Genomic DNA, 15710 nt, shown 5'->3' on the forward strand with positions numbered 1-15710 from the left:
TCTCATTCCAAGCAACCTGTAGTTGTATAACTGTGATTCTGCAACTTCTCTATGAGCCTGTGTGGATGTAGGGATTTCTCCCTCCTTGAACCTCTCCTCACTCCAATTCTCTATGTACAGTATCCTCGTGTGAACCATAAAAGAAAGGAAAGGATATATGGTGCCTTATCCAAGATGTGAAAAGCCTTTATTGTGCATCCATAATGCACTCACATTAATCAAGTTAAAATGCGCTTAACATGCAAATAACCGCTGGGTTAACGTAGCTTCATCTGGGGGATGTATGTATTTACGTTTCCCCTGTGGCGCAACGCGTTGGGGAGGGGCAGTGACGTCACCACGCATCTGTTCATCGATACGGCGAGTACTGATGGTGTGTGTCAACACACCCACGAGGCTGATCCTCACCGCACCCAGCGGTTATTTGCATGTTAAGCGCATTTTCACACAGCCTCATTTGTCAGGGCAGGAGACCTAATCTTTCTTTGCTGCAGTCAAGTAGCACCCCCACCCTGTGACTGGACAGTGAAAGAAGAAGCAGCACACAGATGAACTCATCTCCCAACCACTCTGCTCTCTCCTCATGTCAATATGCTCCTCATGCTGCTTTTACCTCTCCCTATCTGAGCTCTGCTATACAGGGTGTGCAAAGGCTGATACTAAGAGAATTCAAGTACTTACACCACTTACATAACCAGATTTCAGAAGCAGGTTTGTGAGAATTAAATTACTACTGACTTTTTGACACATTTGGCTTTCAGTATGTGAGAAGCAGAAGAAACCTGCAGTGGACATGTTTCCTATTAAACAAAAGCAGGGGTTCCCAGATCACCGGGGTACTGAAAAAATAAAACCAGGTAGCGTACACTGGCGCTCCAGAGCAATGTATGAATGAAAGCCCCTCTGTGGGTAGCCTGTCCTCCCAGTATCCAATGTAAAGCTTTAGGTTCAATATTGAATGGAGCACACCTTTATAAAAAGAACGAAAAGCATTTATTTGGGAGGACTCACCCGCTTGATGTTGGCGGTGTATTGCTTCATGGCGATCTTTTCCACCGTGCTCTCAAAGCCAAAGAAAGACTTGATGTCCAGAGAGGCCGTCTGCTCAAAGCACGTCCATTCCTCATTGTCGGGGTGAACCTAGAACCCAAAAACAACTCCAATGTCACTGCTGTCATTGTCGGGACCTGAACCCTTGCCAATTTTGATTTTTCAACAACACCTGGTAGAGCTTTTAAAATATTAACTAGAGTTAGGTTTTAACATAAAACTTCATAGGTTTAGGTTTAGTTTTAATTTACTTTTTATATGTTTATACATTTTCAAGTATTGTTTAATATCTGTCTTTTTTTTCCCCAAGATAATTACAAACTCTGTTTTGGATACACACATGGAATACAAGACTAAGGATTCTCAGAGTGTTAGCCACAGCTTGCTTTGTGGTTCCCTTTGTCTGATTGAAGCTGGTGAATATTGAGCTAAAGAGGGGCCTCTCTTGCACCTATTGTCCAACACCCCTGGTAGTGGTGACAGGAGATGTGAGGACACAGAGTGGCACGAGGGCTGATGTTGTGGGCCCTGCCACCTGACATACAACTGTGGACCGGCATCTCTACTACAGCTTCACGGCCTGGTGCCCACTGCGTATGTGCGAGTTGCGCCGCACCTCCTGAGTGGTCCGGCAGTCTCCAGGGACCTGTGACAGTTCCCAGGAGGCTGCGGGAGCAAGGAGGGGGCCGAACTTCCATCTCACTTCACCGCGGCGAACATGCGCATGCAATGGTTTTCTTGTATTAGCTCACACTGAACTTTTCTTACAGAAACCTCCTACTGAGCTGATACAGAAAATGTCACTGACGGTATACCCCATGGACCCTAGGTCCCAGGGAACACGTATGGACTGATGACTTTGTTTTAAAGTAAATGATTTGTTGCATATCATCTCGCTCATGCTCGCTTAACTCAATTTTTGTTGTATTCTCCCTGCGTGGGTGATCTACTGTACACTATACTTTTGCGGCAAAAATAAATATTATTGTACCAAAAAAGGTCCCCAATGTGATGTTCAGCATAGTAGCCATGTTATTGATGTAAAAAGGAGACTAATGTGCCACCTGCTGGCTGGGTAAAAGACTACAGGTATATGCATTAGACTTCAATATCCAAGATTTCCTACCTACTTGACTTTAAAAAATGTAATTATATATACACAGGCGTACCTTGGTTTACGAATTTAATTAGTTCTGCAGGACTTTTCATAGTGCAAAAAATTTATAAACCGAAACGCAGTCTCCAATATGAATGCATTGAAAACCAATTAATCCGTTCTGGAGGTCAGAAAAAAGTAAAAAAAATGTATTTTGTCTGTTGAAAACTCTTTATAAAGTGCACTTTAAAGTCATAAATACTGTACAGGGACATGATTAAAAATTAATTTGTAAATGCACTGAAAACCAATGAATCCGTTCCGGAGGTCAGAAAAAAGTCAAAAAAAGTTTTATCTGTTCAAAACTCTTTATAAAGTGCACTTTAAAGGCATAAAGGGACATGATTAAAAAAATGTGTAAATGCACTGAAAACCAATTAATCCTTTCCGGAGGTCAGAAGTAAAAAAAAAAAGTTTATAAAGTGCACTTTAAAAGGCATAGTACTGTACAGGGACATGATTAAAAAAAAACAATTCATAAATGCATTGAAAACCAATTAATCCGTTCGTATTGCGAAAAAAATTTGTAAACGGAGGCGTTATTTTCAATGGATTTTCATTCATAAACTGAAAATTATGTTAACCGAGGCGTTCGTAAACTGAGGTACGCATGTGCATATATATATATATATATATATACACACACACACACACACACTTTTTTTTTTTTTCTTGTTCATTGTAATAAAAACAAACAATAAAATGTGTATATATACCCTGTGTATATAAAGTTACATGGAAACAAAAAAATACACTTCTCATAGTGTAGATAGTATACAACACATTTAATAAGCAGGTGCCGCACTTAACAAGCATAAATATCTTAAAACATTTCAGTATAGTCACCAATCGGCATCAAGAATTCGAACTTTGGAATAAAAACATACGTGATGACGTCACATGATAGATATATATATACATATTAAGTGTATATATATATCTATCACATGTCACATCTAACACATGTTCTATGTTGGAAGTTCCTGTAACACATTATGACCACACGAGGGCACAATTAGCCTCCAAATGGCTAAATGTTGCACTAGAAAGAACACCAGCACAAATTTCTTATTTCCAGCAACAAAAATGACAAGTGACATCGGGCTCCATTCCCTAAGGCAGAGCGCATGCAGTATTTAAGTGATCTGACACATTTTTCCCCAAATATCCCATGTAATGCTGAAAGTATCAAATCACTATCCCTTTATGCGGTATTTAATTCAAAAAGCAAAAACGTTTGGTAAATACCGCATAAAGCGGCATTAAAGTCAGTTCACTACAGGAAATAAATAAATAAATGCAGTATATATGTAGTGGTTCAGGTATGTGATAGAGACAGGCAATGGGGGAGAGAGAAGTAGAGGGGCAAGGGGAGAGGTGTTGGAGGGGGGGGTGAGGCAAGAGAGATAGGAGCGGTAGAGGGTGAGGGGAGAGAGGTAAGAGAGGTAGATGGGTGCAGGGTGAGGCGAGAGAGGGGACGGGAGGAGGGAAAGGGAGAGGCGAGGGAAGAGATAGGGGAGATAGATAGATTTAAAAAATCTATAGATTAGATAAAAAATTAAAATAATAAATACGCCAAACTTACCTGCTCTGTGAAATGGTATTGCACAGAGCGGCCCTGAACCTCCTCTTCTGGGGTCCCCCACTGGCGTTATCTGCCCGTTCTCTTCTGTGTGTGCTACTATAGCAAGCTATATGGCAAGGGAACAGATGTTCAGGTCCAGTCCCAAGCCGGGCTGTGCGCATCTATAGACACACACAGCACCCCACCCCCTGCTCCCCCCCTCACAGGATTTGATTGACAGCAGCAGCAGCAGCCAGTGGCTGCCAATTCTCTCAAGAGTCTCCAGTGAGAGCAGGGAGTGAAGAAAGAAGAATTTGGGGACATGGGGGTTTGGGAAGTTTGGGAAGCAAGTGGTGAAAAAAACTTTATTACTTTAATTTGGGAAATGCATTAAAGTGTTACTAAAGCCCTGGACCCCACATTCACTATATTTGTCTCCCCGGACCTGCAGGCACTATATCCAGCCTCCCCGGACCCTGCATTCACTATATCTGGTCTCCCCGGACCCTGCATTCACTATATCCGGTCTCTCCGGACCCTGCATTCACTATATCCGGTCTCCCCGGACCCCACATTCACTATATCTGGCCTCCCCGGGCCCCGCATTCACTATATCTGGCCTCCCCGGACCCTGCATTCACTATATCCTGCCTCCCCGGACCCTGCATTCACTATATCCGATCTCCCCGGACCCTGCATTCACTATATCCGGTCTCTCCGGACCCTGTATTTACTATATCCTGTCTCCCCGGACCCCGCATTCACTATATCCTGTCTCCCCGGACCCTGTATTCACTATATCCGGTCTCCCAGGACCCTGCATTCACTATATCCGGTCTCCCCGGACCCCGCATTCACTATATCTGGTCTCCCCGGACCCCGCATTCACTATATCCGCTCTCCCCGGACCCTGCATTCACTATATCTGGTCTCCCCGGACCCTGCATTCACTATATCAAGCCTCCCCGGACCCTGCATTCACTATATCTGGTTTCCCCGGACCCTGCATTCACTATATCCGGTCTCCCCGAAACCTGCATTCGCTATATCCGGTCTCCCCGGATCCTGCATTCACTATATCCGGTCTCTCCGGACCCTGCATTCATTATATCTGGTCTTCCTGGACCCTGCATTCACTATATCTGGTCTCCCGGACCCTGCATTCACTATATCCGATCTCCTCGGACCCTGCATTCACTATATCCGGTCTCTCCGGACCCTGCATTCACTATATCCGGTCTCTCCGGACCCTGCATTCACTATATCCGGTCTCCTCGGACCCTGCATTCATTATATCTGGTCTTCCTGGACCCTGCATTCACTATATCTGGTCTCCCCGGACCCTGCATTCACTATATCTGGTCTCCCCGGACCCCGCATTCACTATATCCGCTCTCCCCGGACCCTGCATTCACCATATCTGGTCTCCCCGGACCCCGCATTCACTATATCCGGTCTCCCACAATACACACAACATGGAAATGTAATTATTTTAGTAAATCTAAACTGCTAATTACCTGTTCTCATCAGCAGTATAAAGCAGTCTTGTGAGCACTTGTTAAAGCTTGTCGATGGCGTTTTCTTTCTGCTCTGACTATCTTATGAGGCTGCATGACCCCTCACCCTCTGTCTGGACAGTGCTGATTGGCCCTGTGCTGATCACATGCACCCTCCCAAAGAAAAAAAAAAACTCTCTGGCAATACACACCAAACTGAGCATGTGCAGTTTGCCCCCAATGCTCTGTTGTATCAACAGTTGGATTGGGGTCAGCAGAAGAAGGGGAGAATCAGAGAAGACAGGATCAAACAGCCTTTTTACACAATACAGAGGATTAACCCCAGCAACTGAGCCTGTGCAGAATGGCTACAGTTCAGTATGTCTTATCAGGTGGACATTTGAACAAGAGGAGGAGCAGAGAAGTCAGGATCAAAAGGCCTTTTTACACAATGCAGAGGATTAACCCCTTAGGTTCCACAGTGAGTATAACCAGCATGCTTTACTGCATCTACAGACTGATTGTACTGTTGTGGGTTTAGTAACGATTTAGGTTAAAAAAAATGTTTCAACTGTAGAACCACTTTAATGGAGTGAAAATGATTAAAAAAAAATATTCTTAAAGAGGCGATTTAAGGAAATACAATGGTAAACTCAAACATCAAACAGGCCATTATAAATACCTAAAAGTGTCAAATGAACAAAAACGGAGAAGATCAAAGTCACATGGAGAGTTTTTCGGCTTTTACAAACAGGCCTTAGAAATATGGGGAAAAATTCCAACTCACTCGATCAGACAAATCATAACGTGTAATCCAGAGCGAATCCCTATCAGTGACTTCACTGGGAAATTCCTGACCGGCGGGCTGGTTCCAGGCCAGAGTCATGCACAGCCAGGCATCTGGTATTTCCAGTGATAGCGTCTTCCTTATTCCTCCCTCTACAGCGTTCCCCTCAATACTGTCCTTTCCCCCCCCAGACAGGTGATGACAAGCTATAGGCATTCAAACAACGTCTGCAATGTCAGTAACCTGATGACACTTACAATGACGGGTGGCGTGTAGACGCATGCTAAAAAAAAAAAAAAGTCCACATTTTACATTTTATGTATGTTTTCACTTTATTTTTTTTCCCCCTGTGTACAGTATATGTCTTTATGTGCAATCACAAGTGTTTTCATATGGAAATAGGCGTCTCCAATACACAGGTTGATATCCAAGTACATCCACGTATAGTAACAGCTCTATCTCTTAAAGAGGCCCAACAACTTAAAAAATTGCAGGTAAAAGTACAGAAAAATCAAGTATTTTGAACCACTTGATCTCCGGAGGGTTTTACCCCCTTCATGACCAGAACATGTTTTGCTACTCAGTACTGCGCTACTTTAACCGGCAATTGTTCAGTCATACAACACTGTACTGGATACAAAAAGAAAACAAAAAGAGGGCTCACCGTCCTAGTGCATTATCGTAAAACAATATTTATTAAAAGGATAAAAAGTAGGCATTGTGCTCACAATGGACATATAAAACAAAGGCACGTCGCAATAAACAGATGCTGTATGGATTGGACACAGCTAAGCCCAAAACAATGGAACCCTGGAATTCCAACTGGCTAACGCGTTTCGAGGACTCAGCCTCTTTATCACGTACCTGGTGATGGAGGCCAATGGAGAGAGGGCTTCCCTTGCGGCTAAGTTTCGGACTCCCCTGAGAGGGGGACAGCGGGAGTTAGGCCCAAAGTTGCACAGGTAGCCTGTAGGAGTGCTGGTTGGTGGTCCACTCAGAAGCACAGCTGGTGCACGGAGATAGGTCTGCAGACAGGAGGCGCCTGTGCGTGGTATGCAAGCCCTTCCGGGATTTAGATGTTTACTGGGTAGTCGTTTCAAGCCAAGGTCAGGTACCAGGTGGGAATCAGAGCGGACGTAGTCCGATGGAATAGCCATACACAGGAGCAAGAGAGAGAGAGTATCCGTAAGCCAAACCAAGGTCAGATCAGGGGTAAGGCAGAGTAGACAGGTCCAGGAGCAAGCCGAGTCGGTAACAGGAAGTCACAGGTAAGAATCACAGGAAACAGGAACAGGGTGCGGGGAGCTACAGGTCATCCAGCAACTTGAGGAAGTGATGAGCCTCCTTATAAAGGCCGTCTGGCACCAGACTGAGGCTGATGTGTCCTTCTGCGGCCATGCAGAGTACTGGCAGAAATGCCAGATCTTCCAGAACTTTTGCCGTGGACAGGACCCTGACATTCTTCCTCAGAGCCACAGTCCTCGAAACGCGTTAGCCAGTTGCAAGTCCACGGTTCCATTGTTTTGGACTTAGATGCTGTATGGATTGGACACCGCTAAGTCCAAAACAATGGAACCCTGGACTTCCAACTGTTTAACGCGTTTCGAGGACTCAGCCTCTTCCTCAGAGCCACAGTCCTCGAAACGCGTTAGAATGTTGGAAGTCCAGGGTTCCATTGTTTTGGACTTAGATGCTGTATGGATTGGACACCGCTGTTTATTGTGACGTGCCTTTGTTTTATATGTCCATTGTGAGTGTGATACCTACTTTTATCCTTTTAATAAATATTCTTTACGATACTGCACTAGGCCGGTGCGCCCTCTTTTTGTTTTTCTTTGTATCCAGTGACTTTGGACTACCCCGGTCCGTTGGGGGCAGCAAGGAGTTCATATTGCAGGATATCTGAATTGTTACCATAGCCTCTGCTGAGTCCATCCACAAGTGCAGGAGTACAGAGTTTGCTGTGTATACAACACTGAACCCAGCTGAAATTTATATCAGTTTTTTTTGGTGGTATTTAATTATCATTGTATTTTTTTTATTTTTTTGCTATATACACAAAAAAAATCCCAAATCTTGAAAAACATGGTTTTCGGTATAAAATTTTGCAAAACAAAAATGTTTTTCGTTATACATTTAGGATAAAATGCATTCTGCGTTTCTTTGGTAAAAAATAACCCAAATCAGTGTATATTTAGTCTGTGTGAAAGTTAGAGTCAGGGGCGGACTGACCATTTGGGAACTCGGGCACTGCCCGAGGGCCCGGGGTCAGTAGGGGGCCCCATGAGATGCCCCTGGTACCTTTCATAGGCTTTTTTGGGTGTGTTTTGAGTGTGGGCTAGTACACAGGGGCCCCATGATCCCCTATTGCCCGGGGCCCCATGAGTTGTCAGTCCGCCCCTGGTTAGAGTCTACAAACTTTGGTATAGATATTTGAAAATGGATCAGTCCTGATGTACTGATGGCCCTAAAATGCCAGAACAGTACAAATACCCCCCCAAATGACCCTTTTTTTGGAAAGTAGTTAGTCTAAACTATTTAGTAAGAGGCATTGGGAGTATTTTGAAGTTGTAATTTTTCTTTTCATTTATTGAAAAATGAAGAAAATACTTCCTCCCACATTCCAAAGACATGCTGGTAGGTTAATTGGCTCCTGTCTACATTGGCCCTAGTATGTGTATGTATGAATGTGAGTTAGGGACCTTAGATTGTACCCCCCTTGAGAGTTAGGGACCTCAGATTGTACGCCCCTTGAGAGTTAGGGACCTCAGATTGTACGCCCCTTGAGGGTTAGGGACTGATGTGAATGTATAATATATATCTAAAGCACTGTATAACTGACAGCGCTATATAAAGCGGAGTTCCACCCTATTGCCCGGGGGCCCCATGATCCCCTATTGCCGGGGGGCCCCATGAGTTGTCAGTCCGCCCCTGTTTAGGGTTATTTATTTACATATTGAAGTTTCTTTGTTGATTTGTACTTTCAAGGGTGAAAGTTTGATCCTATGTGTGAAAGGGTATTATTGATAATTGTTGATTGATACCGTAGTTATAGTTTCATTATTTTCTATTGTGACACCAGACCCCAGCCATGACCAGGAATGTGACCTCAAAGTGTCGCTGTGATGAGCGGCATTCCTACCAACAGACATGCTAAATCTTGCTTGTTATCAGAGCTTAACCAGTGCTGTATCTGGCAGCTGCCCGGGCCTGTTGGAAAGTTTGTACAGATTGTTGTGGAAAGTATTTTACTATGAGGCCGTCGGGTTATCTGCCTGTTACAGTCATCATTGTCCAACATGGGGGTAATCAGTGTGGAATCCAGTGTGGATGGAGGTACCACAGCAAAGCAATGGATTGGTCAGCCAAGTATTAGAGCCCAATTCAGCCTCCCCTTGAAATCAGCTAAATACATTCCAAGTGCAACAAAACAAAAAAGGTGTGCAAAGTCTTAGTTTGTTTCCTTCAGAAAGCAGCTACAGCCAGAGTAGAAAAGCCTGTCCCCTGCCAGCATGCTGCAGAGAAGGTGCCTTGCTCTTTATGAAGAAGCAGCGGTCTCTCTGCAGAGGTCTGTCCCAAGATGAGTAAGACCAATAGCTCTGCCAACAGCAGGTTGTAGAGATGTAGCTCTCCCTGGGTGCCGGACGTCTGTGTGCTGATCTCCCCTTCTTGCTAATGACCCAGAATGTGTAAAAAGTCACTTATGGGTCCTGGTGTCACTTTTCCCAGTCCGTATGGCCAGGAAAGAATCAATTTTAGCTGTATTAGCTTTATTGGAGGGCAAGTGAGACATTAGGGGTCTTGTAGACCCCTGGTGTCTCATTAAAGAGAAACTGTCACCAACAAAATCATTACATAGGGGACTTTTTGTCTCCGATGTGATAAAAAATAAACTTTTGTGGAAAAAAAAAGGAGTAGAAAATTAACATTACACCCAAGCACTTAACCCCCCCCCCCCCCAATTTTTTGAGCATCTCCCCACCTACATGCACGTACAATCATAAATGCATGCATCAGGGGCACCTATGCACAAAAACGATGCGTATGATATGCGTTACTAGGGATGCACCCATACCAATATCAGTATTGGTGCCGATACCGAGTACAGACGTTCCTCGGTTTACAAACGCCTTGGTTAACGTAATTTTCGCTTTACGAATGAAAATCCATTGAAAATAATGCCTTGGTTTACGATTTTTTTTCGCAATACGAAATAAATTTCCCCAGAATGCATTGCGCCTGGGAGGTTTATAACACCAGCCCCGTGCCTTTAAAGTTTTGAACAGATAAGACTTTTTTTTACTTTTTTCTGACCTCCGGAACGGATTAATTGGTTTTCAATGCATTTATGAATTAATTTTTAATCACGTCCCTGTACAGTATTTATGCCTTTAAAGTGCACTTTATAAAGAGTTTTGAACATATAAACTTTTTTTGACTTTTTTCTGACCTCCGGTACGTATTAATTGGCTTTCACTGCATTTACAAATTTTTTTTTAATCATGTCCCTGTACAGTATTTATGCATTTAAAGTGCACTTTATAAAGAGTTTTGAGCGGATAAAAGACTTTTTTTTTTTTTTTTTACTTTTTTCTGACCTCCGGAAAGGATTACTTGTTTTTCAATGCATTCCCATGGGAATCCATTTTAGTTTACAAATTTTTTGCAACAGAAAATGTCCCGGAGAATGCATTAAATTTGTAAACCGAGGTATGCCTGTATTTTCATGAGTATTTCATATTCAAGGAAATACTCCCAATACCAGGGGCGGACTGACCATTTGGAAACTCAGGCACTGCCCGAGGGCCCAGGGTAAGTAGGGGGCCCCATGAGATGCCCCTGGTACCTTTTTCATAGGCTTTTTTGAGTTTGGGCAAGGGCACAGGGGCCCCATGATCCCCTATGAGTTGTCAGTCTGTCCCTGCCCTGGTACCTTTCATAGGCTTTTTTGGGTGTGGTTTGAGTGTGGGTGAGGACACAGGGGCCCCATGATCCCCTACTGCCCGGGGGCCCCATGAGTTGTCAGTCCGCCCCTGCCCAATACCTTAAAAGACCTTTGGGGTGCAATTTTTGGTAATGGACACAACTTGCACCGCAGCTCCTGCTGCTGTCTCTGAGCCAATGAGGAGGGAGAGAGATGAAAGAGCCACTGCTCTTGTGCACATTGCTGGATTGAGAATGGGCTCAGGTAAGTTTGCATGTTCTCCCTGTGCATGTGTGGGTTTCCTCCGGGTACTTCGGTTTCCTCCCACACTCCAAAGGCATGCTGGTAGGTTAATTGGCTCCTGTCTAAATTGTCCCTAGTATGTGTATGTATGAATGTAAGTTAGGGACCTTAGATTGTACGCCCTTTGAGGGTTAGGGACTGATGTGAATGTACAATATGTATATGTACAGTAAAGTGCTGCATAAATTGTCGGCACTATACAAGTACCTGGGAAAAAAAAAGTATAAGGGGGGTCTGGTCATTTATTGAATGGATTGTTAAAGGTCCAGGCTACGGGCTACCATTGCGATCTTGGCTCCACTACCTATTTTTTCCCTAACCTAGTTAAAGTATGCAGCCAGTGAAGTCTAAACTTCTATCCCATGTAGTTACGGCCATCCATGACTGATCCTGTGGCTTCCATCAAGGGCAGCACAGGTTGTTAGAGATCACATTTCAGGCTGTAGGCCATATGCATTATAGATCATCATATAGATCATGTGTGGACAATCCAGGGTAGATGTCGGTGGTCCCTCATGATGAACTTACAGAGTACCTGCAGGTCTCATTCACCAGGACGCGGGTGGAAAAGGTCTCATTGTGGGCATCGATGTGCAGGGTCCGCTCTTTCCAGTTCAAGGTGTTCTTCTGGATGAAGTAGACAAATTCTACCCCGGCAATCTGCAGAGGGGAGCAGAACTCATCATTAGAAATACAATGTGTAGAATGTGTCTATTTAAGAAGAACTCAGCTAAGGAAAGTACGAGGAACTAGGAAGTCCCTTCTCCAGCCCCAAGTTCCTGAAACACAGCAAATAGAGTGACACTCAACACAAGCTGATCGGTTCAGAGTGCAGGACCTCCCACTCTCAGTCTGATTTCTGCCATGGTTGTGGAAAATTTTACAAAGATAGATCTCACTCAACCTCTTAGATGTCTAAAACAGGCCAGAGACAAGTCGAAAAACTAAAATAGCTCATACAATTGTGCCATCAATTGTTTCAATTTTCTACAAAAAAACCCAGTATGTTGGATCAGGCACTTTGTGACACACTAAGGATGCAAAAAATGAACGAATCGACGATCCACACAAATTTCTTTTGTTTGTTGACTCATCTGTGGCCTGCTTTAGATATTCCAAGTGCCCAAACTCTTGATTCTGCTCCTGTCCTCCTGAAGGATTTGGGGTGTTCATAACCACAACTGTGTGTTCCAGCTTCTCCTGTTATATTCTTCATAGTAATGGGCACAGCAGATGTGCAAACCTGGGAACTTAGTGTAGGAATGGTGGAACCCCTCATAATAGGCATAGCAGGAGTGCAGACCTGGGAACTAAAGAAAGGGATGGTGGTAGCCCCTAATAATGGGCACAGATGTGCAGACCCAGGAACTGAAGAAGGAAATGGTGGTAGCCCCTCATAATGGGCACAGATGTGCAGACCCAGGAACTGAAGAAGGAATTGGTGGTAGCCCCTCATAATGGGCACAGATGTGCAGACCCAGGAACTGAAGAAGGGAATGGTGGTAGTCCCTCATAATGGACACAGAAAATGTGTAGACTCGGAATTTAAAGAAGGGAATGGTAGTACAGAGCCAGAAACTTACTGCAGGGATAGTGGAAGATGCTCATAATGGGCACAGAATGTATACACTCAGAAATGTAGTACTGGGATGGTGGGAGCCCTTCATAATGGACACAGGTGTACAGTCTCAGGAACAGGAATGGTGGTAGCCCCTCATAATGGACAAAGCAAATGTGTAGACTTGGAATTTAAAGAAGGGGGTGGTAGTATAGAGCCAGAAACTTAGTGCAGGGATGGTGGGAGACCCTCATAATGGGCACGGAAGGTATACACTGAGATGTTGGGAACCCCTCATAATGGACACAGGTGTACAGTCCCAGGAACAGGAATGGTGGTAGCCCCTCATAATGGACAAAGCAAATGTGTAGACTCCAAATTTATAGAAGGGGATGGTAGTACAGAGCCAGAAATTTAGTACTGGGATGGTGGGAACCCCTCATAATGGACACAGGTTTACAGTCCCAGGAACAAAAGAAGGGGATAGTGGTAGACCCTCATAATGGGCACAGCGGGTGTGCAGACCCAGGAACTTAGGGCAGGGATGGCGGGAGCCCCTCATAATGGGCACAGCAGGTGCTCGGACTCCCTACCAAATGCCAGTAAAACGTGATCCCACCACAAATTGCCTTTTGTTAGGGGTGCTACATATATGAACGAGCCCTTATCAAAGGCCACATCTGCTCACAGCAATCACCTAAATAAATATTTAAAGCAAAAAAAAAATAACCTTTTTCAGGAGGCGGGGGGCATCAACGTTGAGTTTACAGCTGCGTTCCACCACGTGCAATGAGCCGTCGTCACTTCTGTGTTCGTATAGGATATCGCTGCCCAGGAACACCGGGATGAGCGGGCAGGTGGGGAACCTCTTCTCATACGCCTGCGGTGGGGAAGAGATAAACATATGTAATACTATAACTAAGATGTAAGAGCAACCCGCTATACCAAAATGCCCAAGATAAGGCATACCTGCATTTATTTATTATTACAGGTACTTATATAGAACCATCAATTTACATATATATTGTACATTCACATCAGTCCCCAACCCTCGAGGGGCGTACAAGCTAAGGTCCCTAACTCACATTCATACATACACATATTATGGCCAATTTAGACAGGAGCCAATTAACCTACCAGCATGTCTTTAAAGTGTGTGAGGAAACTGGAGTACCCGGAGGAAACCCACGCAGGCACAGGGAGAACATGCAAACTACAGGCAGGTGGTGCCGTGGTTGGGATTCAAACCAGCGACCCTAGTATTGCCAGGCGGAAGTGGCGCAGCAAAAATTATACCCCGTCACGTTCAGGGAAAGCAACCCATTCTACTCACATGTGGTTGAGGTTAGAGCAAAAAAATTCCAAAGCGTTCACATACAGTGAGGAACAGAAGTATTTGAACACCCTGCGATTTTGCAAGTTCTCCCACTTAGAAATCATGGAGGGGTCTGAAATTCACATTGTAGGTGCATTCCCACTCTGAGAGACAGAATTTAAAAAAAATACAGCAAATCACATTGTATGATTTTTAAAGAATTTATTTGTCTTGCACTGCTGAACATAAGTATTTGAACACCTAAGAAACAGCAAGAATTCTGGCTCTCAAAGACCTGTTACTGTGCCTTTAAAAAGTCCACCTCTACTCCACTCATTAATCTAACTTAGTAGCATCTTTCTGAGCTCTTTAAAAACACCTGTCCACCCCACAGTCAGTCAGATGCCAACTACTACCATGGGCAAGACCAAAGAGCTGTCAAAAGACACCAGAGACAAAATTGTGGACCTCCACAAGGCTGGAAAGGGCTACGGGGCAATTGCCAAGCAGCTTGGTGAAAATAGATCAACTGTTGGAGCAATTGTTAGAAAATGGAAGAGGCTAAAGATGACTGTCAGTCTCCCTCGGACTGGGGCTCCATGCAAGATCTCACCTCGTGGGGTATCACTGATGATAAGAAAGGTGAGGAATCAGCCCAGAACTACAAGGGAGGAGCTGGTCAATGACATGAAGAGAGCTGGGACCACAGTTTCAAAGGTCACTGTCGGTAGAACACTACGCCATTATGGTGTTAAATCATGCATTGCACGGGAAGGTTCCCCTGCTCAAGTCATCACATGTCCAGGCCTGTCTGAGGTTTGCCAATCTGGATGGATCTGGATGATCCAGAGGAGGCATGGGAGAAAGTCGTGGTCAGATGAGACCAAAGTAGAACTTTTTGGTCCAAACTTCACTGGTCGTGTTTGGAGGAAAAAGAAGGATGAGTTGCATCCCAAGAACACCATCCCTACTGTGAAGCATGGGGGTGGTAACATCATGCTTTGGGGGTGCTTTTCTGCGAAGGGGACAGGACGACTGCACTGTATTAAGGAGAGGGTGAATGGGGACATTTATTATGAGATTTTGAGCACCAACCTCCTTCCCTCAGTCAGAGCATTGAAGATGGGTCGTGGCTGGGTCTTCCAACATGACAACGACCCGAAGCACACAGCCAGGATAACCAAGGAGTGGCTCCGTAAGAGGCATATCAAGGTTCTGGAGTGGCCTAGCCAGTCTCCAGACCTAAATCCAATAGAACATCTTTGGAGGGAGCTGAAACTCCGTGTTGCTCAGCGACAGCCCCGAAACCTGACAGATCTAGAGGAGATCGGTGTGGAGGAGTCGGCCAAAATCCCTGTTACAGTGCAAACCTGGCCAAGAACTACAGGAAACGTGTGACCTCTGTAATTGCAAACAAAGGCTTCTGTACCAAATATTAACACTGATCTTCTCAGGGGTTCAAATACTTCTGTTCAGCAGTGCAAGACAAATACATTCTTTAAAAATCACACAATGTGATTTCCTGAATTTTATTTTTTAATTCTGTCTCTCAGAGTG

The 15710-nt window shown here is 44.5% G+C and overlaps 1 protein-coding gene across 3 annotated transcripts in view; it reads right to left on the reverse strand.

Annotated features, from left to right (window-relative positions):
- Positions 1-15710, reverse strand: part of SEC14L5 (SEC14 like lipid binding 5) — a 107273-nt gene that overhangs the window by 21112 nt on the left and 70451 nt on the right. For all 3 annotated transcript variants that reach the window (XM_089694104.1, XM_089694106.1, XM_089694105.1), the window contains 3 exons: positions 13569-13718; positions 11809-11940; positions 1012-1140 (listed from right to left, as the gene is read on the reverse strand). In XM_089694104.1, coding sequence (XP_089550230.1) covers positions 1012-1140; positions 11809-11940; positions 13569-13718 — 411 coding nt within the window. The remainder of the gene's footprint in view (positions 1-1011; positions 1141-11808; positions 11941-13568; positions 13719-15710) is intronic.

Source organism: Staurois parvus, unplaced genomic scaffold, assembly GCF_062004578.1.
Source record: "Staurois parvus isolate SC_StPar_1 unplaced genomic scaffold, SC_StPar_1.0 ptg000649l, whole genome shotgun sequence".
NCBI classification, from domain to species: Eukaryota; Metazoa; Chordata; class Amphibia; order Anura; family Ranidae; genus Staurois; species Staurois parvus.